The sequence below is a fragment of the Pseudophryne corroboree genome, chromosome 2 (genome assembly GCF_028390025.1).
Source record: "Pseudophryne corroboree isolate aPseCor3 chromosome 2, aPseCor3.hap2, whole genome shotgun sequence".
Lineage (NCBI taxonomy): Eukaryota > Metazoa > Chordata > Amphibia > Anura > Myobatrachidae > Pseudophryne > Pseudophryne corroboree.
The window spans coordinates 936,851,826-936,878,875 of NC_086445.1; the positions used below are offsets into that span (position 1 = coordinate 936,851,826).

A 27,050-nucleotide genomic window follows, 5' to 3' on the forward strand; every position below is an offset into this window, starting at 1 on the left:
GATCTCTTAGTTTTTCCGTGTAAGTTTTGTGATGTAGGCCATGTACCATTTAAGGTACCCTTCCTTGTATAGTCTCCTTCCAGAGTTATGGCCTCCAGAACTTACAGTTTTCTAGATGGGCCGTACCAATGTCCTATACAGTGGAATTATTGCTTCTTGCTTACTGACACTGATTCCTCTCCCTATGCAACCAAGCACCTCGCCTTCTTCATTGCGTGCATTGGGACTGATGTGGATGACCTCTGTTACAGAGGCACTGTACAGTGCTGTGTAATATGTATGCACTATATAAAACCCTGTTATAATAATTGAGTTGATATGGTAGAATAAATAATTATGTGGTTGATTTGATGGCATAAAAAAATTATAGAATCGTTAAATCAGACATACTGTTGTTGAACTACATTTCCCATGATGCTCAGTAAAGGAAGAGAATTAAATGCTTCTCATCCCGGACATACTGAGACCAAGCCAGCATTGAAGTATTCGCTCAGAAACATGACTAATCCCCACCCTCACTCCTCTCTTCTGTTGTAGGAAAAGATAAATCAGTCTGGAATAAATTAAGCGTTATTTATTACCAGCCAGTGGCACATTAGCATCCTCCTTTGTAGTTTACTAATAAAATGTTAATTTGGCATGTTGTGTAAAGATCACAAAGGCGACATCTTGAACTTTCAGACGAGTCGCTTGTTTTGCAAAGCAATTTGTTGATGATGAGTATTTAACAGAACAAGTTAATTATGTTGGTGTTTTGTAATCAACTTCTGGCTCTCCTGACACTGAAAAGGGTAGATTAGTATGCAATGTGGCAGTGATGAAACAATCAGCTTTTATATACATTAAAGGCAAATTTCTCAAGGAAAACTCAATAAGGTAAGATCAGGTCAACTAAATGCTTTGGGCACAGTGGTGTTGTGGTCTGCAGTGCTTATGGTAATGAGTAGCAATGACTATAGTGCTCGCCAGTTCCACTAGCCATGCGGGATGCTGGTCGAACTCAGACATTTGTTTTAAAAGAGCAAACACGTACAAGGCTAAACCATGTCTTCTACATTAATGCCTTTTTAAAAAAACGTCCGAGTTTGGCCGGCATTCCTCACAGCCACCGAACTCGTACTTCTGTATGACATCATATGGATGAGTGTGACCTCAAAGAAGCTAATCGCAAGTGCAGCTATTACACTTTTAGATTAAATGTATTTCATAAAGACAATATGCTATTTTGCTTTATATAATTTCCCTACTACCTTCCTCTTCCCTTCTATAGCAGCAATTCAATTGTTCTACAATTCGGGCGCCCAGTAGCCATGGGGGGGGACACACGTTTTCTTGCAGCCTCCTGAAGAGCAAGAAAAAATGTGTGCAAACTTAGCAATTTGGACCAGGGACGTGCGGTGATCTAAATGGCTCAGGAGGCACTGGCTAGCATCAGAGTCAGATTTACATGCAATATATGAGCCAAAACGTACATCTGGACATTATACACAGGTGCAGCAGTATAAACTCCTGGAAATGTGGTGAGTTTTGATTAGAGATGTGCGGATAAGTTAGCCAGGTGAGGCACTGCCTCCCCTGCCATAGACTTTTTACTCCAGAGTTTTGGATATAAAAATGATCAGAATAATGCAAAGAAGATATTTCAAACATATTCTTTGTATTTTTCATATACTTTATGCAGTCAAAACTCTGGCACAAACGTTAGTATGACAGGAAAGGCTCTGCCTCACCCCACCGCACGTCACTGATTTGGACGCCCAAAGCCAGTCTGGAGATTGGTTTACCCATTTTATGCGGCTAAACCCTGTGTGTTTGGGCGTGACATTCACGGGTGCCCAACCACAATTGAATACTGAAAATTGTCTGTATAATCTGATAAATCTGGGCCAGTATGAGATGCTTTGATTATTGCATATCTGCTTTACTGAATGGTTTAGCAATAAAGACTGATAGCAATGAGGTCATGGGTTCGATTCCCACCATGGCCCTAACTGTGTGGAGTTTGTATATTCTCCCCATGCTTGCATGGGTTTCCACCAGGTACTCCGATTTCCTCCCACAATCCAAAAATATACTAATAGGTTAATTTGCTCAAACCCCAAAAATAAACCTAGTGTGTAAGTGTGTGCATGTACATGTGTTTAGGGCGGACTAGATGGGCCAAGTGGTTCTTATCTGCCGTCAAATTCTCTGTTTCTAGTCCATATTATTCAACAATGTGCATACACAGATCACATGGGTAACATAACTAAGGCACTGTGGGCCTATGTTTGTTAGCAAAGCAAAAGAGCACACAACTAGGCAAAACCATGTTGTACTGCAGGTGGGGCAGATGTAACATGTGCAGAGAGATTAAAATTTGGGTGGGTTATATTTTTTTCTGTGCAGGGTAAATACTGGTTACGTTTGCATGTAGCCCACAAATACTGGACAGCGTTATTTTTACATTGCAATTTAGATTTCAATTTGAACACACCCCAGCCATATCTAACTCTCTGCACATGTTACATCTGCCCCACATGCTGGGAAACATGGTTTTGCCCAGTTGCTTGCTTTTTTGCTTCGCTTACAAACATGGATCAGGCCCCATGTTGGGATAGCTGTTTTTAGAAGCAAACTGGTGCTTGACCTGACGTAACATTGTCCCTTTAGTGTATAGTGGACACCTTACAATGTATAGGGCTGTGATCAAAGGTAGGCAGGAGAGGAAGAGAGGTTAAGTAGTGCAAGTCCAGCACTAAATACAATCATTCTTTCTATCTACAAAGCATCAGCAGTATAACTTTCATGTGAATATTGCACTTGATAGTCATCAGGAAGAATGAATAACAGCTTCCCAATGTTATATTAATTTAAGGGCACTGGAGCACACAGAAGCATAAAGAATTAGTCCCGCAGCAGCATTACCATGCTATGACCTTATTTTTGAAGAGTAAAGTGTCTTTCCCCCAGGACCTGTCTAATTGCTCTTTTCATTCGTAAGACAATTCCTTATAAGACACTGTGATTCACAGTAAGTCGGTCACTAGACTAAGATTCCCTGCTGCTTTCTCTCCTCTGTCAAGTAAGGGGGAGCAGTGATATGTTGCAAATAGATAACAAAGATTTGCAAAAATTCCAGATAAAAATGTAAAACGTATGGTTTCAGTCCTCTTGTAGATTTATAAATATTTATATACAACTCCCACTGTAACAAACTGGGGCACCAGTGGCACCGAAATCCAGAATCTTAGAAACAGAACATACAACAATGTGAACTTGGGGAGAACATACAAACTGCATACCCATTGTGCCCAATTTGAATTGAACCTATGGCTCATAGCCCATAGCACTGTAAAGCAGTGATTCTAACCTATAAGCGCTCCTAAAACCCTCCTATGTTGCGAGATACAGCTGCTGCAAATGGCTCCTGGCCTCAGATAACAAAATGAAGAGGGGCAAAAGAGGAGGAATTGTCCAAAAAGTTAAAGTTACATTAGAGGTGGCATTTAATTTCTGCAGCAAACAAAATAATGGTTAGGCCATTTCCAATGTAGCAGAACTCTGTCCAGGATTTTTGGAAAAACATTTAATGTACATACTTAAAAGAACCAAACATAATGAGGGATGTCCATCAGGGCTGAACCAGGCAGACAATGCTTCATTGACAATGGGCTCTTTGTGGAAGACAGACTAAATACCTGTACAGTAAAATGCCATTTGTTTCTTACTCTACCGCAGACAACCTGTCCCACTTTTATACTGTGTCTGCCATCCCACCTGCTGACAAGTCTGTCCCTCCGCCAAGTGCACATTATACTGGTGCATGTGCTAATGAAAGGGTAAGTGGAGATGAGGGGGTTAAGAGAAAGCTTGGTACTTAATGTGCACTAGACACACACCCTGGGGTAAGGACACACCCACATTGTGACATGGCCACACCCTCTGTCCCAATTCCTGGATCGATCTAAAAAATTGTGCAGTGTGTGCACTATTGACAAAATGTTCAGCAGTTCATCTTTGTTCTATAGCATTCAGCAGTGTATTGGTAAAATAAATAAGGAATGGGAAAAAATGCTGGATTTACCTTTCCGGGCCTTGGGTTAAACTTTAGGGATTCTGAATCAGCTGCATCCTGAAATTATAAATTAAAAATAGAACTTCTCAGAACATGGGGATAAAACAATATTTAAATATACTTAGGATAATCCTTGACGGTAGAAGCAAAATATTTATAGAACATACAGTATCATCCAAGCAAATATATGTATACAGTATTTAAGATATTCTAAAAGCCAGCAACAGACATCCATAGAGAGATGTTGATATGGGATGTAGTTGCCACCCCGACAGACGGGATGCTCACGGTCAGAACACCGGCGTCAGAATTCTGGCACCTCTCAGAATGCAGATGCCAGAATCCTGAATGTAAGTACGACGGGGAGGGTTAGGATTAGGCTGTGGGAGGTGAGAGTTAGGGTTAGGCTGTGTGAAAGTAGGGTTAAGGTTAGGCTGTAGAAAGGTAGGGATAGGGATAGACTGTGGTAAGAAAGGGTTAGGGTTAGGCTGTGGGAAGGTGGAGTTAGGCTTAGGCTGTGGGAAGGTAGGGTTAGGCTGTGGGAAGGTAGGGTTAGGGTTAGGCTGTGGGAAGGTAGGGTTAGGCTTAGGCTGTGGGAAGGCAGGGTTAGGCTTAGGCTGTGGAAAGGTAGGGTTAGGCTTAGGTTGTGGGAAGGTAGGGTTAGGCGGTGGGAAGGTAGGATTAGGCTGTGGGAAGGTAGGGTTAGGTTGTTGGAAGGTAGGATTAGGGTTAGGCTGTGGAAAGGTACAGTTAGGCTGTGGGAAGGTTGGGTTAGGCTGTGGGAAGGTAGGGTTAGGGTTAGGCTGTGGGAAGGTAGGGTTAGGCTGTGGGAAGGTAGGGTTAGGCTTAGGGAAGGTAGTGTTAGGCTTAGGCTGTGGGAAGGTAGGGTAAGGCTTAGGTTGTGGGAAGGTAGGGTTAGGGTTAGGCGGTGGGAAGGTAGGGTTAGGCTTAGGCTGTGGGAAGGTAGGGTTAGGCTGTGGGAAGGTTAGGCTTAGGCTGTGGGAAGGTAGGGTTAGGCGGTGGGAAGGTAGGGTTAGGCTGTGGGAAGGTAGGATTAGGGTTTGGCTGTGGGAAGGTAGGGCTAGGCTGTGGGAAAATAGAGTTAGGCTTAGGCTGTGGGAAGATAGGGTTAGGCTGAGGGAAGGTAGGCTTAGGCTGTGGGAAGGTAGGGTTAGGCTGTGGGAAGGTAGGGTTAGGCTGTGGGAAGGTAGGGTTAGCGTTAGGCTGTGGGAAGGTAGGGTTAAGCTTAGGCTGTGGGAAGGTAGGGTTAGGCTTATGCTGTGGGAAGGTAGGGTTAGGCGGTGGGAAGGTAGAGTTAGGCTGTGGGAAGGTAAGGTTAGGGTTAGGCTATGGGAAGGTAGGGTTAGGCTGTGGGAAGGTAGGGTTAGACTTAGGCTGTGGGAAGGCAGGGTTAGGCTTAGGCTGTGGAAAGGTAGGGTTAGGCTTAGGTTGTGAGAAGGTAGGGTTAGGCGGTGGGAAGGTAGGGTTAGGCTGTGGGAAGGTAGGGTTAGGGTTAAGTTGTGGGAAGGTAGGATTAGGGTTAGGCTGTGGAAAGGTACAGTTAGGCTGTGGGAAGGTTGGGTTAGGCTTAGGCTGTGGGAAGGTAGGGTTAGGCTGAGGGAAGGTAGGGTTAGGCAGTGGGAAGGCAGGGTTAGGCTGTGGTAAGGCAGGGTTAGGCTGTGGGAAGGTAGGGTTAGGGTTAGGCTGTGGGAAGGTAGAGTTAGGCTTAGGCTGTGGGAAGATAGGGTTAGGCTGAGGGAAGGTAGGCTTAGGCTGTGGGAAGGTAGGGTTAGGCTGTGGGAAGGTAGGGTTAGGCTGTGGGAAGGTAGGGTTAGCGTTAGGCTGTGGGAAGGTAGGGTTAAGCTTAGGCTGTGGGAAGGTAGGGTTAGGCTTATGCTGTGGGAAGGTAGGGTTAGGCGGTGGGAAGGTAGGGTTAGGCTGTGGGAAGGTAAGGTTAGGGTTAGGCTATGGGAAGGTAGGGTTAGGCTGTGGGAAGGTAGGGTTAGACTTAGGCTGTGGGAAGGCAGGGTTAGGCTTAGGCTGTGGAAAGGTAGGGTTAGGCTTAGGTTGTGAGAAGGTAGGGTTAGGCGGTGGGAAGGTAGGGTTAGGCTGTGGGAAGGTAGGGTTAGGGTTAAGTTGTGGGAAGGTAGGATTAGGGTTAGGCTGTGGAAAGGTACAGTTAGGCTGTGGGAAGGTTGGGTTAGGCTTAGGCTGTGGGAAGGTAGGGTTAGGCTGAGGGAAGGTAGGGTTAGGCAGTGGGAAGGCAGGGTTAGGCTGTGGGAAGGCAGGGTTAGGCTGTGGGAAGGTAGGGTTAGGGTTAGGCTGTGGGAAGGTAGGGTTAGGCTTAGGGAAGGTAGTGTTAGGCTTAGGGAAGGTAGTGTTAGGCTTAGGCTGTGGGAAGGTAAGGTAAGGCTTAAGTTGTGGGAAGGTAGGATTAGGGTTAGGCTGAGGGAAGGTAGGGTTAGGCAGTGGGAAGGCAGGGTTAGGCTGTGGGAAGGCAGGGTTAGGCTGTGGGAAGGTAGGGTTAGGGTTAGGCTGTGGAAAGGTAGAGTTAGGCTTAGGCTGTGGGAAGATAGGGTTAGGCTGAGGGAAGGTAGGCTTAGGCTGTGGGAAGGTAGGGTTAGGCTGTGGGAAGGTAGGGTTAGGCTGTGGGAAGGTAGGGTTAGCGTTAGGCTGTGGGAAGGTAGGGTTAAGCTTAGGCTGTGGGAAGGTAGGGTTAGGCTTATGCTGTGGGAAGGTAGGGTTAGGCGGTGGGAAGGTAGGGTTAGGCTGTGGGAAGGTAAGGTTAGGGTTAGGCTATGGGAAGGTAGGGTTAGGCTGTGGAAAGGTAGGGTTAGGCTGTGGGAAGGTAGGGTTAGACTTAGGCTGTGGGAAGGCAGGGTTAGGCTTAGGCTGTGGAAAGGTAGGGTTAGGCTTAGGTTGTGAGAAGGTAGGGTTAGGCGGTGGGAAGGTAGGGTTAGGCTGTGGGAAGGTAGGGTTAGGGTTAAGTTGTGGGAAGGTAGGATTAGGGTTAGGCTGTGGAAAGGTACAGTTAGGCTGTGGGAAGGTTGGGTTAGGCTTAGGCTGTGGGAAGGTAGGGTTAGGCTGAGGGAAGGTAGGGTTAGGCAGTGGGAAGGCAGGGTTAGGCTGTGGGAAGGCAGGGTTAGGCTGTGGGAAGGTAGGGTTAGGGTTAGGCTGTGGGAAGGTAGGGTTAGGCTTAGGGAAGGTAGTGTTAGGCTTAGGGAAGGTAGTGTTAGGCTTAGGCTGTGGGAAGGTAAGGTAAGGCTTAAGTTGTGGGAAGGTAGGATTAGGGTTAGGCTGTGGAAAGGTACAGTATGGCTGCGGGAAGGTAGGGTTAGGCTTAGGCTGTGGGAAGGTAGGGTTAGGCTGTGGGAAGGCTGGGTTAGGCTGTGGGAAGGTAGGGTTAGAGTTAGGCTGTGGGAAGGTAGGGTTAGGGTAAGGCTGTGGGAAGGTAGGGTTATGCTGTGGGAAGGTAGGGTTAGGCATAGGCTGTGGGAAGGTAGGGTTAGGGTTAGGGTGTGGGAAGAAAGGGTTAGGGGTAGGCTGTGGGAAGGTAGGGTTAGACTGTAGGAAGATAGGGTTAGGTTTAGGCTGTGGGAAGGTAGGGTTAGGCTGTGGGAAGGTAGGGTTTGGATTAGGCTGTGAGAAGGTAGGATTAGGCTGTGGGAAGGTAGGGTTAGCGTTAGGCTGTGGGAAGGTAGGGTTAAGGTAAGGCTGTGGGAAGGTAGGGTTAGGCTGTGGGAAGGTAGGGTTAGGCTTAGGCTGTGGGAAGGTAGGGTTAGGCTTATGCTGTGGGAAGGTAGGGTTAGACGGTGGGAAGGTAGGGTTAGGCTGTGGGAAGGTAAGGTTAGGGTTAGGCTATGGGAAGGTAGGGTTAGGCTGTGGGAAGGTAGGCTTAGGCTGTGGGAAGGCAGGGTTAGGCTTAGGCTGTGGAAAGGTAGGGGTAGGGTTAGGTGGTGGGAAGGTAGGGTTAGGCGGCGGGAAGGTACGGTTAGGCTGTGGGAAGGTAGGGTTAGGGTTAAGTTGTGGGAAGGTAGGATTAGGGTTAGGCTGTGGAAAGGTACAGTTAGGCTGTGGGAAGGTTGGGTTAGGCTTAGGCTGTGGGAAGGTAGGGTTAGGCAGAGGGAAGGTAGGGTTAGGCAGTGGGAAGGCAGGGTTAGGCTGTGGGAAGGTAGGGTTAGGTTTAGGCTGTGGGAAGGTAGGGTTAGGCTGTGGGAAGGTAGGGTTAGGCTTAGGGAAGGTAGTGTTAGGCTTAGGCTGTGGGAAGGTAGGGTAAGGCTTAGCTTGTGGGAAGGTAGGGTTAGGGTTAGGCGGTGGGAAGGTAGGGTTAGGCTTAGGCTGTGGGAAGGTAGGGTTAGGCTGTGGGAAGGTAGTGTTAGGCTTAGGCTGTGGGAAGGTAGGGTTAGGTGGTGGGAAGGTAGGGTTCGGCTGTGGGAAGGTAGGATTAGGGTTTGGCTGTGGGAAGGTAGGGCTAGGCTGTAGGAAGATAGAATTAGGCTTAGGCTGTGGGAAGGTAGGGTTAGGCTGTGGGAAGGTAGGGTTAGGATTAGGCTGTAGGAAAGTAGGGTTAGGCTGTGGGAAGGTAGGGTTAGAGTTAGGCTGTGGGAAGGTACTGTTAGGGTTAGGCTGTGAGAAGGTAGGCTTAGGCTGTGGGAAGGTAGGGTTAGGCTGTGGGAAGGTAGGGTTAGGCCTAGGCTGTGGGAAGGTAGGGTTAGGCTGTGGGAAGGTAGGGGTAGGCTTATGCTGTGGGAAGGTATGGTTAGGCGGTGGGAAGGTAGGGTTAGGCTGTGGGAAGGTAAGGTTAGGGTTAGGCTATGGGAATGTAGGGTTAGGCTGTGGGAAGGTAGGGTTAGGCTGTGGGAAGGCTGGGTTAGACTTAGGCTGTGGGAAGGCAGGGTTAGGCGGTGGGAATGTAGGGTTAGGCTGTGGGAAGGTACGGTTAGGGTTAGGCTGTGGGAAGGTAGAGTTAGGCTGTGGGAAGGCAGGGTTAGACTTAGGCTGTGGGAAGGTAGGATTAGGGTTAGGCTGTGGGAAGGTAGGGTTAGGCTGTGGGAAGGTTGGGTTAGGCTGTGGGAAGGTTGGGTTAGGCTGTGGGAAGGTAGGGTTAGAGTTAGGCTGTGGGAAGGTAGGGTTAGGGTAAGGCTGTGGGAAGGTAGGGTTATGCTGTAGGAAGGTAGGGTTAGGTTTAGGCTGTGGGAAGGTAGGGTTAGGCTGTGGGAAGGTCGGGTTAGGATTAGGCTGTGAGAAGGTAGGGTTAGGCTATGGAAAGGTAGGGTTAGCGTTAGGCTGTGGGAAGGTAGGGTTGGGGTAAGGCTGTGGGAAGGTTGGGTTAGGCTGTGGGAAGGTAGGGTTAGGCTTAGGCTGTGGGAAGGTAGGGTTAGGCTTATGCTGTGGGAAGGTAGGGTTAGGCAGTGGGAAGGTAGGGTTAGGCTGTGGGAAGGTAAGGTTAGGGTTAGGCTATGGGAAGGTAGGGTTAGGCTGTGGGAAGGTAGGGTTAGGCTGTGGGAAGGCCGGGTTAGACTTAGGCGGTGGGAAGGTAGGGTTAGGCTGTGGGAAGGTAAGGTTAGGGTTAGGCTGTGGGTAGGTAGGGTTAGGCTGTGGGAAGGCAGCGTTAGACTTAGGCTGTGGGAAGGTAGGATTAGGGTTAGGCTGTGGGAAGGTAGGGTTAGGCTGTGGGAAGGTTGGGTTAGGCTGTGGGAAGGTAGGGTTAGAGTTAGGCTGTGGGAAGGTAGGGTTAGGGTAAGGCTGTGGGACGGTAGGGTTATGCTGTGGGAAGGTAGGGTTAGGCATAGGCTGTGGGAAGGTAGGGTTAGGGTTAGGCTGTGGGAAGAAAGGGTTAGGGGTAGACTGTGGAAAGGTAGGGTTAGACTGTAGGAAGGTAGGGTTAGGCTGTGGGAAGGTAGGGTTAGGCTGTGGGAAGGTAGGGTTAGGATTAGGCTGTGAGAAGGTAGGGTTAGGCTGTGGGAAGATAGGGTTAGCGTTCGGCTGTGGGAAGGTAGGGTTAGGGTAAGGCTGTGGGAAGGTAGGGTTAGGATTAGGCTGATGGAAGGTAGGGTTAGGCTGTGGGAAGAAAGGGTTAGGGGTAGGCTGTGGGAAAGTAGGGTTAGACTGTAGGAAGGTAGGGTTAGGGTTAGGCTGTGGGAAGGTAGGGTTAGGGTTAGGCTGTGGGAAGAAAAGGTTAGGGTTAGGCTGTGGGAAGGTAGGGTTAGGATGTGGGAAGGTAGGGTTAGGCTTAGGGAAAGTAGGGTTAGTTCAGTTGCTCACACCTGACAGGATATTGGCAGTCAGGATGCCAGTGTCGATATTCTGACCCCATGCATCCTCACTGCCGGTATCCTGTACCCAACCCGTTGATATGAAGGATTTAGGTTCCTTATTTAGTATTTAATATTACTTTAGTATTTAATATTACTTTTACTTTACCAATATTATTGGGAATCAGATCTCTATAGAGGCCGATGTGCAAACATCTGACCATGTTGGGTGACTAAAAGAGGTTCTGTATAAGGACTTTAAATTATGTAAACATCAATAAAAATAAAGTTTAAAAAAAAATTCCCATTAAACCAAGGAGGCCTCCGAATAAGATCTTAGGGGCAAACACAGGATTTCCGGAGGGGGGAGTTCTAAATGTTTGAATTTAAAGCGATTGTCACCAGCCTATGAAGGATGTATAATTAGCATGTAGCAAGTTATAGTCTGTCCCAAACAAAGTGCAGCTTATGTAATACAGTACATCAGACATATGCAGGCCCAGTAATCACGGTAAACCACTTACCAGATTCTCTCTCTGGTGCGATGATTGACCCTTGAGCTTCAATAGCACAACCAAAAACAAATACAGAGGGAGCCATTATCAAGGAGTATATCTACTATTATTGAAAATCATTTTCCTCCATAACAATATTACACTCCTGATATTCTAAGATATTATACATATCTTTGATTTTAATATTTTTCACCAGAGGCGTATTGGAATTGGTTATGTACACTTAGCGATTTGCTTGGTGGCAACATGGGGCATGTCAACCCCTTATACTAATACCATTGAACCCCACCTAAGGTGACTGTTTTTTGTATGTAAGTCTGTGTTCATTCTTCTTTTATGACTAACCATAATAAAAGTTAAGTTTTAACATATTTTATATCCATCAAGTGTGCCCCAACAGAGTCTTTCTTTTTTCTTTGTACACTATCATTTATACCGCTGACTCTGGGAGCACCACCAACTTTTACATCAAGCACCCCTATCAGGGATCCTTCTATTGTTACACACTGTTGGTCCACTCGCAAGGGTATATATACAACTCCTTGCGATTTCAAATCCAGTGCTGTGCCGACCCCTATTAGTTTACGCGGTGATTGAGCACTCAGATCCATAGACACACACAACAGATATGGTAGAAAAAACTGCTGCCACTGGGCATGTGCATCAGCTCCATTCCACCCTCTATACTGCATGTAGTGGCCAGGATGTGGGGAAGATGGGGGGGGGGGGGGCAACTATGGACCCCACCCACTAAAAGTTATTAGGATATCCTGCACTATGGTATATGATCTAAATTTTCTATGTTTGCAGAACCAGGTGCATGAAAGCAGCTACCCCGCATTCTACATTGAACATCCTAATCTGCCCATCATATAAAGTAAATATTTGTTCCTCTCAACAGGATCACCCCACACTGCACTAGAAACATGACCACTAGAATGCCTATTGAATTTGTCTTCTCCAGCACGGTCCGTCAAACGGGAAAAATCCGTAACTCGCACAACCCCCACCTCGAATAAACGCAGCAAGGAATTAATTTATATAAAGCGATGTCAAAACTGGGGGATATACCATCCATGACATTGCTCTCCTGAGATTTATCACTAAATTGTAAATCATGTCCAAAACAGATGTCTTTCTGCTAATCCTGTATAATACAGACTCCCTACTGGCAACTTTTATTATAGTGTTATGTTAGTGTGTTACTACTGGGAGTATAATCGCAGAGCATAGCTGTGTAATTGCCTTGCACAGTTCTGGAACACTTGATCCTACTCCATTACATTCAATTAACATTTTCTGAATATACTGTAGTCAAACCTAAAATATCTATGCTAATAAGGGGGAGCTTCATGCGGGATAATCACAAAGCAGTTATTTCACTATCATGTAAAATATAGTAGATAAAAGACTTGGCAAGGTTTCTTATTTTTTCATTTCCCGAAAATAAATCAGTTATTCCCTAGACCACAGGTTCTCAAACTGTGTTCAGTGGGGGTGGTCTTCTGTATGCCGGCGGCCGGGCTCCCGACGTCCAGCATCCCGGCGCCGAAATCCCGACCGCCGGCATACCGACATTTATTCTCTTTCTTGGGGGTCCACGACCCTCCTGGAGGGAGAATAAATAGCGTGGCGAGCGCAGCGAGCCCGCAAGGGGCTCATTTGCGCTCGCCCAGCTGTCGGTATGCCGGCGGTCGGGATTCCGTCGCCGGTATGCTGGTCGCCGGGAGCCCGGCCGCCGGCATACACTACTACACCCGTTCAGTGGCACCCTGGGGTTCCTGAGGTCACTTACCGGAGTGCCTTGGATTGGTGGTCCAGGACCAATTTAAATTATTTATGGTCAATGTAATAGGCAAAACCAGTGCTGGTGGCAGCCAGTCATAAAAAAGCAAATCTTGTCCCACACCACACAATTAAACCTATAAGTATGACATGGATTCTTCCTCATCCGCCTTCTCTAACTCTTTTTAACAATTTTTATCCCCCAAAACCGCGCAGAAAAGGTCTTTTGTTTATGTAATAGTTTAAAAAGCATTTTTAAAGATCTATTTAAAAAATGTATTTAAAGAAACATACCTACATCACAAATATTCCCCTAGTGGTATAAGAACCCTCTTGTCTCAACTCCCTCACTCCCTGGTGGTAACAGATACCCTGGCAGAACCACCACTACCCCCCCCCCCCCCCCCCACCCACGGTGTCAATGGGTCCAGTTAAGTACCGCCCTCCCCATGTGACAGGACGCCACCCCCCACTTCTCTGCACTGAAAATCACAGTGTTCTGATTCCCAGTAAAATTAAAGAGAAAAGACTATTCTATTTCCCCTTATTACTACAACGGGCCAAGGAATAGAGAATATCATTTTATTTGTGGCAAATGAGGTTTGGAGAGTTGTTTAATTAATTTAAGTTTATTTGAAAACTCTGCTTCTATTACTGTTTTGGTAAAATGAGATCACTGGGTGGCCAGGTTACCAGAGGTGACAATGCTGCGGTGATTCCAGGGAGGGATGCAGCACAGCAGTCATAGCGAGACTGAGCCCTGAGGTGACAGAGCCAGCGACAGCGTTGAACAGAGCCAGAGTCGGAGTGGTGACAGCGGGCAGTGTTTGATAGAGCCGGGAGTCGGAATAGTGGTGGCGGCTCTAATCGGCAGGTAAAGCAGTATCCTGAGTTGTACTTTTACCTCAGCAACAGCATTAGTTTACCTGAGCAGCACAGTGAACAGAACTTTCACCTCAGCAGTCAGCTTGGAGCAAATAGAGAGAGTTCTTGTTTAACCAGTTATTTGGTGTGACTTATGGTGTGTACACATGGTGAGATTTTTTCTTTCGATTTGACTATATAGTCAAAATCGCAAGAAAAGTTAGTGCAAATTGCAAGGTGTTATGCCACTTGCGATCCCGGTACGCAGTCCCGTCAATCCTTGCTAGATCGGTGTGCTATCTAGTTCATCTCACGTGTAAATTAAATCTCAAATAAGCCAAAATCTCACATAAGCCAAAATCGTAAGTACATATAGTCCAGATCTCAAGAAAAGTTAGTCAAAATCGGTGGTGCTGGGCTCCAGGGAGTTCAGGGGAAATCGCAAAGTGAAAATCGGGCATAGCAAGGATCTCACCGTGTGTACACACCCTTAGTGCTGCAGGAACAGCCACCAGCTACCTTAACCTCGTTAGTGATATGCCCGGAAATCTTCTGGGGTAGCCAGCGCTGTCAGCAACCCTGGAAGATGCTACTAACTGATTCCCCGGGGACAGCCGTGCAGCATGACGGCGCCCAGGAATCAGCATAAGCTATTATAAGTTACACCCACCCCCCTGGACTCCTATTGGCCGGGGGGCGCGCTTAACAGTGTAATGGCTAATGCTGATTCCCGAGCGCCGCTATGCGGCTGGGAATCAGCACTGACGCGGGTGATCCCAGCAGGTGTTCCCCCGCTGGCGATCGCCCTCCTGCACTGCCCCCCCCAGAATTTTTAACCCCTGCATTGCCTGATTTCAGCATTTGCTGAATAAAAAAAACACACCCTTGGTGGTGTGTATTTTATAAATAAACTAATGTTGTAATATAATAATTGTTTATGATGCTGGCGATGCCCGCGGGTATTCCGCCGCAGGCGATCGCCCTCCTGCACTCCTCCCCCTGCACTACCTAATTTTAAAAACACACCATGGGAGGTGTGTATTAAAAAAAAAAACACCACTGAAGGGGTTAAGCAGTGGATTAATTAGCACCTATATAAGCAGGGAGGATTGCCATTATTTATTATTACTGCGAACAGGCGGAATTATATTTGTGCTACCACAAATAGGGAGAACTGCTTAACTGCTTGTTGCTGGCTTTCTTCTAATATAATATCGGCTACCTTGGGACATTAGAGACATTATAGCTCTATTTAACGTTTATGCTGTTATGTCAAATGTGTACTGTATATGTACAAACTAAATGCTACTGCTAACGCTACAGGTTTTTCATGTCTAATACTGGTTAATGTTGAAATGGAAATGCTTACTAACTTGCATGCTGTATGTTAAATATTTGTCGGGGATTGCTTCGCATGTGAATGATTTTGTCAATTTGTGATACATGATATTACTACTCACTCTTCCATTAATGTAAACAATGACAGTTTATAACAGTGACACAACGCTCCAGTTTAATACTTCATTGTCCAAATGTGTAGTGGCTAAGATCTAGGGGAGTGTGAGAATTGGATGCCAGGAGTCTTTGAGGGGAGCGGTGGCACGACAACATCTGCTGGGAGGGACTGAGGTACAAACCACCCCCAAACACTCGGGCACTGGTGGCTTATCATATTCCTACATAGTGCAAAACAGCCCAGCCTGCCTTGTATGTGAGCTGGTTAATAATGTTAGGGCTGGAGCCATACTGACCCATTTTTGTGTTTTTATTATTCACTATAGGAATAAAAAAATAAATTATCGGAAAATAACATGTCTTCATCAGATATGAGCTGGAGTAGAATACATTCTGCAGATGGAAAATGTTTGAACATTCACCCTCTCTTGCTCAGTATGGGCTCTATTTATGAAGCAGTGAGAAGCCCTTTATCACACCTCCTCTGTGATAACAGGCCTTTCCACTGCTTCAATGAATTCAGAGAGTGGGTTGAGATTTTCCCAGCAATATCCTTATATTGGCCCTCATCCCGAGTTGTTCGCTCGCTAGCTGCTTTTAGCAGCATTGCACACGCTAGGCCGCCGCCCTCTGGGAGTATATCTTAGTTTAGCGGAATAGCGAACGAAAGATTAGCAGAACTGCTACTAAATTATCTGTTCCAGTTTCTGAGTAGCTCAAGACCTACTCCTAGACTGCGATCACCTCAGTCCGTTTAGTTCCTGGTTTGACGTCACAAACACGCCCTGCGTTCGGCCAGCCACTCCCCCGTTTCTCCAGCTACTCCTGCGTTTTTACCTGGCATCCCTGAAAACGGCCAGTTACCTCCCAGAAACGCCCCTTTCCTGTCAATCACTCACCGATCAGCCCAGCGGCTGAAAAGCGTCGCTCAGACCTGTGTAAAATTGCTTCGTTTGATGTTAACATACTCAGCGCACGCGCGCTGCGTACCATGCGCATTTTCCACCTAATCGCTGCGTTGCGAAAAACGGCAACGAGCGAACAACTCGGAATGACCACTATAGTGCAGAATTCACTTCCCTATGCCCTAGTATGGGGAAAGCTACAGAGGAGAACATGAAGATCAGCTTTCCATTTCTCGTCTCAAAATAATTTTGTCATCTCAGGATGGCGTAATGAGACTTGTTGGAGGAGAAAAGTAGTGAAAACTGCAGTCTCCCTGCCTCCACCCCGTCCTCAGAGTGTTGCTCCGCCCCTTTCAGTGTACAGCAACCAATCAGAAATGCCATTTGTGTGTACAGTAAAGTGAATGGACACAGCTGCAGGTCAGTATTGCCTGGGTGCCCCAGCACATGGGCAATAATAGTGCAATACTGTAAGCTCAGCTATGCAGGAGGAGGACGAGTCTCCATAGTCAAATAATGCTGGGGCGCTGCTGTGAAGATGCTCTAGTTTTCCCAGTTTCCCACTAACAGCCACCATAAGCACAGAAGCATATAATGTAGGCGCAGCCAGGTAGGAGGAGGACGGGCTCCATAGACTGAAAGGGGCAACCGACTAGCCTATGAAGAAGCTCTATAACACTGATGTGATAAGTGTTCGTTCTCTCCCCACCGTCCGGGTCAGAGTACAATACAGCCCACAGTTCACTGTCAGTACAGTGAACTGTTCTCTTGGGCATTGCAATACTGTGTAGAACGCTGCAGTAAGGAGAACAGGCATTACCTAGGACCTGCATTTCAGCTTCAGATCGCTGGAGGAAGAGTATACCTCAGTCTTCAAAAGAAAATAATTATATTTGCCACGAAGAGTGAAGAGCTCTGTGAAAAGTATTTACAAATACAGTAGAGACCTATATACTTACAAGCATTTTGTCCAGCAAGAAATCTCCATTCCATATTTTTCAATACATTGAGGTGCACAGGTGGAACACAATAAAAAAATCTGTCTTTGCCCTGCTGTGTGGCCTTTATGCCCTAGATAAATGACCTTCATATAAGGCACATACAGATTGTTGTTTTGGGGACAACTTGTTCTAGCTTACTGCAGCTCTTCATCATGTTCATTTAGTGATGATTTGGGATAATAATGAAGTACATGGATATGGGGGAAGAGAAGAGGACGACGTGGCAACACATATGGCCAGCTTTTGGACTATTGAGGCTGTCCTCTCTTCTGCCATTGACTCCTGTGGCTGTGACTTACAGTAAGCAGCACCTTGTGCTTCAGCCACATACAATCCACACAGTGAGCAGTACATCTGGCTAAATACACTGTATATATATGCTGACTAGGAGAAGCCACTCTTCCTGCTGAGCATTGTCTACACAAACGACATTGTGGCTTATAGTGAATTCAGCATTATTGTGTCACTGTTTGCCTTATCGAGTTGGCGTATTCAACATAAATCTAGCTGTGAATTCAGCATATTTTTTATTGCATCTGTTATTGCAAGTATGTTTTACTGATTTTTTGTGGGATAAATACGATCATAGATTGTCATCCATTCTTTTATGTTCTTCCGACCATTTTGATAATGAGCCCCTGATGAAGTCCAGTTGGACGAAACGCATTGGGTTTTGGTTTGGATATGAGAACATCGGATATGTACTAATTAAGAAAACATCATTGGATTAACAGATTGCCCACAATATACTGTTTCCATATCTGATGTCTGTATTTTAATTGTGTCAGCCATTTGTCATTCACTGTGATTCATTGTTGAACACTTTTATACAAATAAATTGGAGTTTTTTAAGTGAACTGTGGTCAAATCCTGGAAGATATAACTTCAGATAGCTCCCTTAGACATCACCTTTCTTTTATATATATATATATATATATATATATACTAATCTAAGAAGCATGCCCTCATATCAAAGGTGCAATACTCAACACAAGATAAAACGGTTGTAATCAACTAAGCAACTTGTTCCACCAATATATACTGTGGCCCAGATTTATCAAGCCTTGGAGCGTGAAAAATTGCATGGTGATAAAGTACCAACCAATCAGCTCCTGTCATTTTGCAAACACAATCTGTAGCATGGCAGTGAGGAGCTGATTGGTTGGTACTTTATCACCGTGAAATGTATCACTCTCCAAGGCTTGATAAATCTGGGCCTATGTATGTGTTTATACATATACATAATATGTATGTGCCATATAAATAACTTAATTAATGAATAATAATTCATTCCAGTCGTTAGTAGATATACTTCTTACCATTTGTTGCGCTTCTGCTTTCTTGAATTCCCCTTCCAGCTTTGCCTGAGCGGAGTTCTCCTTATTCCCCGTAGTAGCTGCTTGGAAATACTGGTAGTAAACACTTTGGGGAGACAGACGTGGCTTGTGCTCTACATCAGATTTCAGAATGGACAATGTAGGTTCTGTTACCGCCTGTAATGGTGAAGGCCCGCTCACAGCAGCAGTATTTGGGAAAAGATCTGTGTCATGAGTTGATTTGGATTCACTGGTCAGTGATGTTGACCCTTCACCCCCAGAAGCCGGAACAGAAGTGTTTTCCGCAGCAGACTTTGCTCCTGCTATATTAGACTGTGATGACAAATTAAGAAGAAAAGACTGACGGCCTGGGACTGAGGAAGGCCTGTTTTCTGTAAAAGATTTGGTAATGAACAAACTGGATCTGCTTCCTCCAGATGGTTTTTCTTCTTCAGGTAATGTGGGGACATCAAGGCTTGTCTTACACACAGAGAGTGACTCCGATGTATCCTTATTAGGCTGGTCACTGACAACTACAGCTTCATTATTGAGGAATGGCAATCTTTCTTCACTGCCCATTTCATCCATGTCAGCTTCTTTCAAGCGATCCGACACAGACTGTAGCAGAGATAAGATTGATGCATGGCTGTTCTCATTGTTACTTGCTGCAGCTCCCTCGATGTGTCTCGGTGAGCTGCTGTTAGACAAAGGGCCCTCACAAGAGCTATCGTCCTCGTATATTGGAGACAGAGCAAAGGGATAGATCCTTACACGTCTTGACTGTACAGACAGAAATGAGTCTTCGACAGAGTCCTGTCCACTAGCACCATAATCCTTGTCCTCGTCCCCTAACTCATCATCACTCTCACTTATTTCAACATATTGACTGTTATGGACGAAGAACTGGAATGGATCAGAGAATTCTGAACTTACTTCTGACATGTACATGTTGTAGATCTCCTCAGATAAATGATTACTAAGGAACTCATTCAGTGAACCTTCCGTTTCAAGGGATCTGGATGAATATCCCATTTCACTGTCATAATACTCATTTTGATCTTCATTGCACTTAAGATTCTCAATCTCAAGATCTCCTTGCACGTTCATATCAAAGGTTAGAGAGCTGTCATTTTGCACATTTGGATTGTTTATTTCAGCAACACATGGATTTATGAAACAATTTGAATGTTCCTCTTTATCTTCTGCCTCTGCGAGAACACTACTTTCTATAGGAACATTCAGAGCTCTGTCCCTCATGCCTACAGTGGCTCTAGAACCAAACTCATCTAAAGAGGATGGGTCAGTTGTCTGGCTAGATGGAACATTCTGCAGCATTCCTGTTGTTGTCATGGCATTACAATTTCTTTCGCTAAAAGGCATATACACTGCATTGTTAATATCTAATAAAGAATCATTTTTTATTAAGCTTGTGATGTTCTCAGGTGGGTCATTTTTGTCCACAAACGCCTGATTTAAATTGTTAGGTGGTTTTTTAGGACTCATTTCATTTGTGTCACTGTCTTCATTTATAATCTTCTGTATCGTATTGGAAACCATCAGCTGTTTTGAAGAAGATATAACTTCATTTACTAGTCCTTCCGCTATAGACATAAAAGGATCTTTGCTCTTACGTAGGATACTGTCCAAAGATTTCTCTAAGACACCTGATGGGACATCTACGGAGGAGTATTCCAAGGATTGTTGGAAATTATTACTTGTTTTTTCTTCTGCAAGTTTTACATCTGGTGTAATAGAGATCTGGCTATGGAGACAAGCTATGTTTGCAGAATTTTTATTTATGTTTTTAAATTCATCCATGGCGGAGTTCAGCACAGTGAAGATAATTTCGTTGGCCTTTTGCTGATATAATTCATTGGCTGACTCAGAATAGTCTGGAAGGATAATTTTTGGAGTCGTAGAATCTGAAGAAATTAGGTCATCTGAGAGGTTTACATCAGCTTGTAATGGTGCGTGATTCAGTACATCATACAACTTTCCTGGCTCACTGTGAGTCACTTCTAAATCTGGATTTGATTCTGAAAGTGATTCACAGCTTCCTATTTTCCACTGCGAATCACTGGAGAGCAACGACTGATTCCTTAATTCATTTTCAAATGGACATGTCTGGAGTGAAACATTTATTATGTTACCACACGTGTGGACAGATAAATTGTTATTTTTTATATTTTCTATTAGCACATCTGGTGATTTATTTGTGCTTGTTGGTATTTTTTTGTCATTTTTTAACATGTTAACCATATGCGCAGATACATTGTTCTCCTTATTCGATGAAGGCAACTCTTTGATTCCTACAATACACTTTTTAGGATCCTTTTCACAATTATTAAAATTGTTGTTAGCTGTGACATCTTCTCTACTGAAGGACATTTCTCCATTGGTGACGCTTTTATCCTCTTGAGCACTTTGAGGAACCTGAAATTTATTACTGTCTGCTGAGTCTGCGGGTGGGGGTGACAAGTTTGGAAGACATATTAACTCTTTCTCAAAAGTAGGACTTTCAACTTTACCAACAGATATGACATCTGACAAGAAACCATAGGGAGGAATTTTTACTTCTTCAATATTTACAGTTTTTACTGACACTTTAGCAATATAAACCTCAGAGTTCATGTTGGATTTTAGATTATCTGGTGCAGAAAATCCACCCGATATATCAATACCTGAGTTAGCTGCGCAACTGTCTGCAAGTGATTTGTCTTCTTTCAATAGTGGTGAACTTTTTAATTTGGCTATACTACCAGGTTTAGGTACCAAAGAAACAGTGCTCTCTATGTTTTCTCCACTTAACTTTATATCACCAATAATATTGGCATCTTTGTCAACTGCAAAAGTATCTGATATATGCTTGCTGAATATTTCAGGAGGAAATATCTTAAGTGGAATGTGTTCTTCTGGCGTATAAGCTTGCGAGGACACAATTCCAGAATCAACTGCATCTTGAGGGCTGTCACATGTTACATTATTGCAATCATAAGGAGATGATGGATAGTCCAATATTATGGTTGGAGATGATGATCGGAACTCAAGCACATTGTCTAAAGAAATGTTTGTGGCAGTTCCTGAGAAATTACTTTTATCCAGAGATGAAATACTAGTCAAAGAGTTCTCTGGCACAGGTTTGACATCAACAACTGAGACATTCTGATAGCTGTCATTAATTAAAATAGTCTGAGACTTGTTATCAGCATTATCAGAAGTGATAGGTTTTAAATTCAATTCCCTGGCCACCCCATCCATTTTATCCAAATTAACTTTATTTTTGGCAACTAAACAGTAATCAAAGGTGTCAGTTAACATTTGCCTACCCAGTTCCTCACTTTCTGATACGGTGTGAACAGGAATATCTGTGATCATTGGAAGACTATGCTCAGACATGCAAGAACTTGGGTTGGGAGCCAGATGGATGAACGTATTTGTTTTGTCAAGTGTTACAGAAGACAAAGTAATTTTTGAGTTGTTCTTTGCCTTTTCTGAATTGTCAACTGATACAGCAGAATTAAGATCTTTCTCCTTTGCAGTTGGTTGTTGATCTACACTTCTCTTTGAGGGTTTCTCTATTTGTGCGTTTTGAGCTTCAGAAATATTTGGTCCCACGTTAATGTTAAGCTGGTTTGTTTCAATCCTTGGGATTCTCCCTACCGTTCTCTGAGGTTTCTCTGAAACATTTAGATTAACCTGTGTATTTAGTTGTAGATTTTCTCTAGTCTTTGAAGTCTCCTCTCCGTTGTTTTTTAGATCCTCCATAACTGTTAAGTTCCCATTAGTATTTAGTTGTAGTTCAGACCTTGGGACTTTTCTGGTCTTTAACTGAGGATTTTCTGGAACGCTATTAATCACTTTTGCATTTAGTTGATGTTCCTTAATCATATCATTTGTATTTTGTTGCATATTTTCTGTGATTTTTGAATTCCCATTTATTTGTACATCTAAATTTACCTCTGGGATTGTCTCTATCTTCGGTTGAACTTCTTTTGATTCCTTTTTTTTCAAATCTGTAATTAGATGTTTTGAGTTCTCATCTCCATTTAGCTGAAAATCTTCCATAATAATTGAGCTCCCTTTGGTATTTGGCTGTAGAACTGCTGAAATCGTTGTGCTTTCCTGTGTGATTGGTTGTAGATCTGCCCTGTCTAGTATTTTATCAGTATCTGATTGCAGATCATTTATGAATACATATTTTTCACTCTTTAAAATGTCAGTATTTACCTGTATAACCTCCATGTTGTGATGTTCTACATTGGTTTCTGGATCACCTGAGATGTTAAAGCAATCTATTGTCTTTGGCCAAAAATCAGCTGAATATTTTGCATTATCTTCAGTACATGACTGCAGTTCCTCTGGAACATTTACGTTCTCTTTGGGATTTGCTTCCAGATCTTCTGAAAGTTTTAACCCCTCCTCTGAATCTACATGTGTGCCCTCTAAAGAGCATGAGACAGTGATTGTCTTTGGCTTCAGATCTGCAGAGAATTGTTCAGTTTTTGGTTGTAGGTTATTTATAATCTTTGTACTTTTATTGACATTTAATTGTAGATTCTCTAAAGTCCTTGAGCTTTCCTCTTTATTGGGTGATAATTTCCCTAATGTTTTTGAGCTCCCTTCTGCATTAGGTTGTATATACCCTGAAGTCCTTAAGCTTTCTTCAGTATTTGGTTGTAGAGCCTGTAAAATCATTGAACTCTCCTCAGGATTTGGTTGCAGATCTTCTGAAATCTTTGAGCATTCCTTTTGCTGTATACTCTCTAAATTGCTTGAGCTCCCAGCAGCACTTGGTTGCAGATCATCGTAAACACTTGAGCTCTCCTCAGCCTTTGTATGTATAGCCTCCGGCATCTTTGAGCTGGTCTCAGCACTTGTTTGTAGATCTTCTGAAATATTTACACTGTCCACTGCATTTGGTTCACTGTCCTCTGCATTTGGTTGTAGGTCCTCTGAAACCTTAGAAGTCTTATGCGCATTGGCTGCTATATCCTCAGAGTGTTTTGAGCTTTCTTTGGGTTGCATATCCTCTAAAATGTTTGAGCTCCCCTCGGCACTTGCTTGCAGATCACCTGAAACACTTGAGCTCCCGTCAGCATCTGTAAGTTGAGTAGCTGAACATGTTGAGCCCCTATCAACACTTGTTTCTAGAGCCCCTGAAATATTTGTATTCTCCTCAGCACTCGTCTGTAGATCATCTGAAATGTTTGAGATAATTTTACCATTAGGTTCCGGATGCTCCAAAATATTTGAGCAACTGTCATCACCGGGTTGCATATTTTCTGAAATATTTGAGTTCTTCTCTGCATTAGTTTGTAGGTCTACAGTTATTGAGCTTTCCATAAAATTTGGTTGTAGGTCCTCTGAAATCTTAGAGCTCTTATAAGCGATGGCTTCTAGATCCTCTGAGTGTTTTGAGCTTTTCATTGGTTGGGTATCCTCTATAATGATTGAGATCCCCGCAGCACTTGGTTGTAGATCACCTGAAACACTTGACCTCGCCTCAGAATCTGTATGTACAGTATCTGAATATGATGAGCCCCTATCAGCACTTGTTTCTAGAGCCCCTGAAATATCTGTGCTCTCCTCAGCACCTGGCTGTAGATCATCTGAAATATTCAAGCTAGTTTTACTGTTAAGTTCTGAATCCTCCAAAATATTTGAGCAACTGTCATCACTGGGTTGCAGATCCTCTGAAATATTTGAGATTTTCTCGACAGCAGGCTGCACGTCTAATATTACTGAGCTTTCCATTGCATTTGGTTGTAGGTCCTCTGAAATGTTAGAGCTCTTATAAGCGACGGCTTCTAGATCATCTAAGTGTTTTGAGCTTTCCTTTGGTTGAGTATCCTCTATAATGCTTGCGCTCCCCTCGTCACTTCGTTGTACATCACCTGAAACACTTGAGCTCTCCTCAGAATCTTTATGTAGAGTGTCTGAAAATAGTGAGCCTCTATCAGCACTTGTTTCTAGAGCCCCTGAAATATTTGCACTATCCTCAGTACCTAGCTGTAGATCATCTGAAATGTTTGAGCTACTTTTACCATGAAGTTCTGGATTCTCCAATATATTTGAGCAACTCTCATCACTGTGTTGCAGATCCTCTGAAATATTTGAGATTTTCTCAACAGCAGGCTGCACGTCTAATATTACTGAGCTTTCCATAGCATTTGGTTGTAGGTCATCTGAAATGTTAGGGCTCTTATAAGCGACGGCTTCTAGATCATCTAAGTGTTTTGAGCTTTCCTTTGGTTGAGTATCCTCTATAATGCTTGCGCTCCCCTCATCACTTGGTTGTAGCTGACCTGAAACACTTGAGCTTTCCTCAGAATCTTTATGTAGAGTGTCTGAAAATAGTGAGCCTCTATCAGCACTTGTTTCTAGAGCCCCTGAAATATTTGCACTATCCTCAGTACCTAGCTGTAGATCATCTGAAATGTTCGAGCTACTTTTACCATAAGGTTCTGTATCCACCAATATATTTGAGCAACTCTCATCACTGTGTTGCAGATCCTCTGAAATATTTGAGATCCTCTCGACATCAGGTTGCACATCTAATATTACTGAGCTTTCCATAGCATTTGGTTGTAGATCCTCTGAAGCCTTAGAGCTCTTTTGAGCATTGGATTCTAGATCCTCTGAGTGTATTGAGCTTAACTTTGGTTGGGTATCCTCTATAATGCTTGAGCTCCCCATGGCACTTAGATGTAGATCACCTGAAACACTTGAGCTTTCCTCAGCATCTGTATGTAGAATGTCTGAAAATGGTGCGCCCCTATCAGCACTTGTTTCTAGAGCCCCTGAAATATTTGCACTACCTTCAGTACCCAGCTGTAGATCATCTGAAATGTTCGAGCTAATTTTACAATTAAGTTCTGGATCCTCCAATATATTTGAGCAACTCTCATCACTGGGTTGCAGATCCTTTGAAATATTTGAGATCTCTGCATTAGGTTGCAGGTCTAAAGACGTTACGGAACTTTCCATAGCACTTGGTTGTAGAGCCTCGAACAAGCCCTCTCTACTGTTAACAATTTGGTCCAGATCTACAGATTTTGATAACATTTTTATCTGGATTTCTGTAGGTAGGATCTGACTTTCATAATCTGCATCTGATGATGGATCCATTTTCACCAACTGATGCAGCATACAACAACTTTCTGTGTCAGCATCTTCTGTACAATTGGTTTCTTTTTCGCTAGTCTCTTCTTTTTCTGGAATTGGAGAATTTACATCAGGGCGACGCTTGAGGAGCTTCCTGATTCTCCTGGATCCTCTGTAGGTGCCATACGTTATTGCTGGCGCGTTGAGGGTGTAGCCATTGAGTCTGTGGAAACATTAATTGTTAAAAGGCGGTTATAATAAATATGATAAAAATTCACACAGCTTACTAAATTGGGTTAATCAGGTTTTATAGAAAGAAAGCAAAGAAAGTCATATTTTGACTTCATAATATTTGTAACACCGTGTGAAATGAGAGTGTTTCAAGACTCCTAAACAGTTATTTAATGTCATTAATTTTTATTAGCCACTTTTATGCATATTTTCATCTCTTAACTACGCTTTACTTTTCATTACTACAGTATTAAAGACAAGTCCGAAGTGTTATCAGCAAATATTTCACAATTATTACATATCTCCTGACCGACACTTCTATCTGTCCAGTCCCAGCCATCAGGCAAAACAAACATGGATAAAATACAGATATCTGTCATAAACCTTCCTTCCCTTTCATTATCCCCCCCAATATTGTCACCGCCGCCTATTTTTTATAATGGCAACCAGCTATGTTGTAATATTTTCTGTGCCTTATGCTGTGTAATAATATACTGTAAAAGAAAACTTGGATCAACAGCAGTTCATTATTTTATAGTTTACCTGTACAATTATGGGCTGGTTCGAGTCCGTGTCGGCATCTATTGCCAGTCGCACGTGTGCAACTTTATGCAAATGCAGCTACACAGCCCTTCCCTTGTGTATATCTGTATGTGCAAGGAATGAGATGCCCACTGACAATATCTGTAGATGCTGAAATATAGATTGGTGCATCTTTAAATACTGCATCGATCACACCATCGAAACTTGCCCCAGCCCATGTCAGATGCAGTTGCTCACTCCATGTATGGCCGTTATGTGAGCAGATGGGCATCTCTGTATTACCCCTTTTACACTGACACAGGCGGGTCACTCCCAGGATGCGTCCCGGGATGAATTCCCGGGTCTAACCCCTTTCACACTGCACTAAGACCTGGGATCGACCCAGGACAGCCCCATTTACACTGATCCCGGGATATCCCTGCAACATGCACTATAACCATACGACATGCAGCAACACTGTATATTTGCTCAGTGTCACATACAGCCCACATGCCTGCAGCCACCCTTCACAGCGGCCAGAGCTCCCAGGGATGGGGCGTACTGGGCTGCCAGGGATGAGGCACCAGCGATGCGGCATATGAGGCATCGAAGACATGCCCAGCAGCGCCGCACGGAGACAATGAAGGGGAGGCTGCGGCGTGCACAGGGCAGGTCCCCCCTCCCGGGGTAATGCAGCACATCGCACCCCGCCCCGGGAACCCCCGCCTGCCACACACCGTTTACACCGGAACTGGGACTAGGAGCTAAATCGCCGGGCCTTGCCGCATCGTATCCCCGGAGCCTGCGAGGGGAGAGCTTGGCGCGGGCAGCCGGGCTGCTGACAATGGGTGACAAGCCCAAGAAAGCTCCAATCCAAGGGCTTTTAACAGAGCCGGGTAGTGAATCCCGGGACGGGCCCTTTCACACTACACAGCTTCCCGTCCCGGGAAATTGTCCCTGTACCCTTTCACACCGAGCAAAATCCCGGGATGATGCGCGTTCATGTGCAATATCCCAGGATATTTTTGCGAGTGTAAAAGG

The 27,050-nt window shown here is 44.4% G+C and overlaps 1 protein-coding gene across 2 annotated transcripts in view; it reads right to left on the reverse strand.

Moving 5' to 3' along the window:
- CRYBG3 (crystallin beta-gamma domain containing 3) overlaps nucleotides 1–27,050 on the reverse strand; it is a 343,220-nt gene that overhangs the window by 134,188 nt on the left and 181,982 nt on the right. The window contains exons 4-6 of one of the 2 annotated variants that reach the window (XM_063956282.1): nucleotides 18,156–25,479; nucleotides 10,836–10,871; nucleotides 4,067–4,114 (exon numbers count right to left, since the gene is read on the reverse strand). In XM_063956282.1, the coding sequence (XP_063812352.1) occupies nucleotides 4,067–4,114; nucleotides 10,836–10,871; nucleotides 18,156–25,479 (7,408 nt within the window). The remainder of the gene's footprint in view (nucleotides 1–4,066; nucleotides 4,115–10,835; nucleotides 10,872–18,155; nucleotides 25,480–27,050) is intronic. The other variant, XM_063956283.1, reaches the window with a different exon arrangement.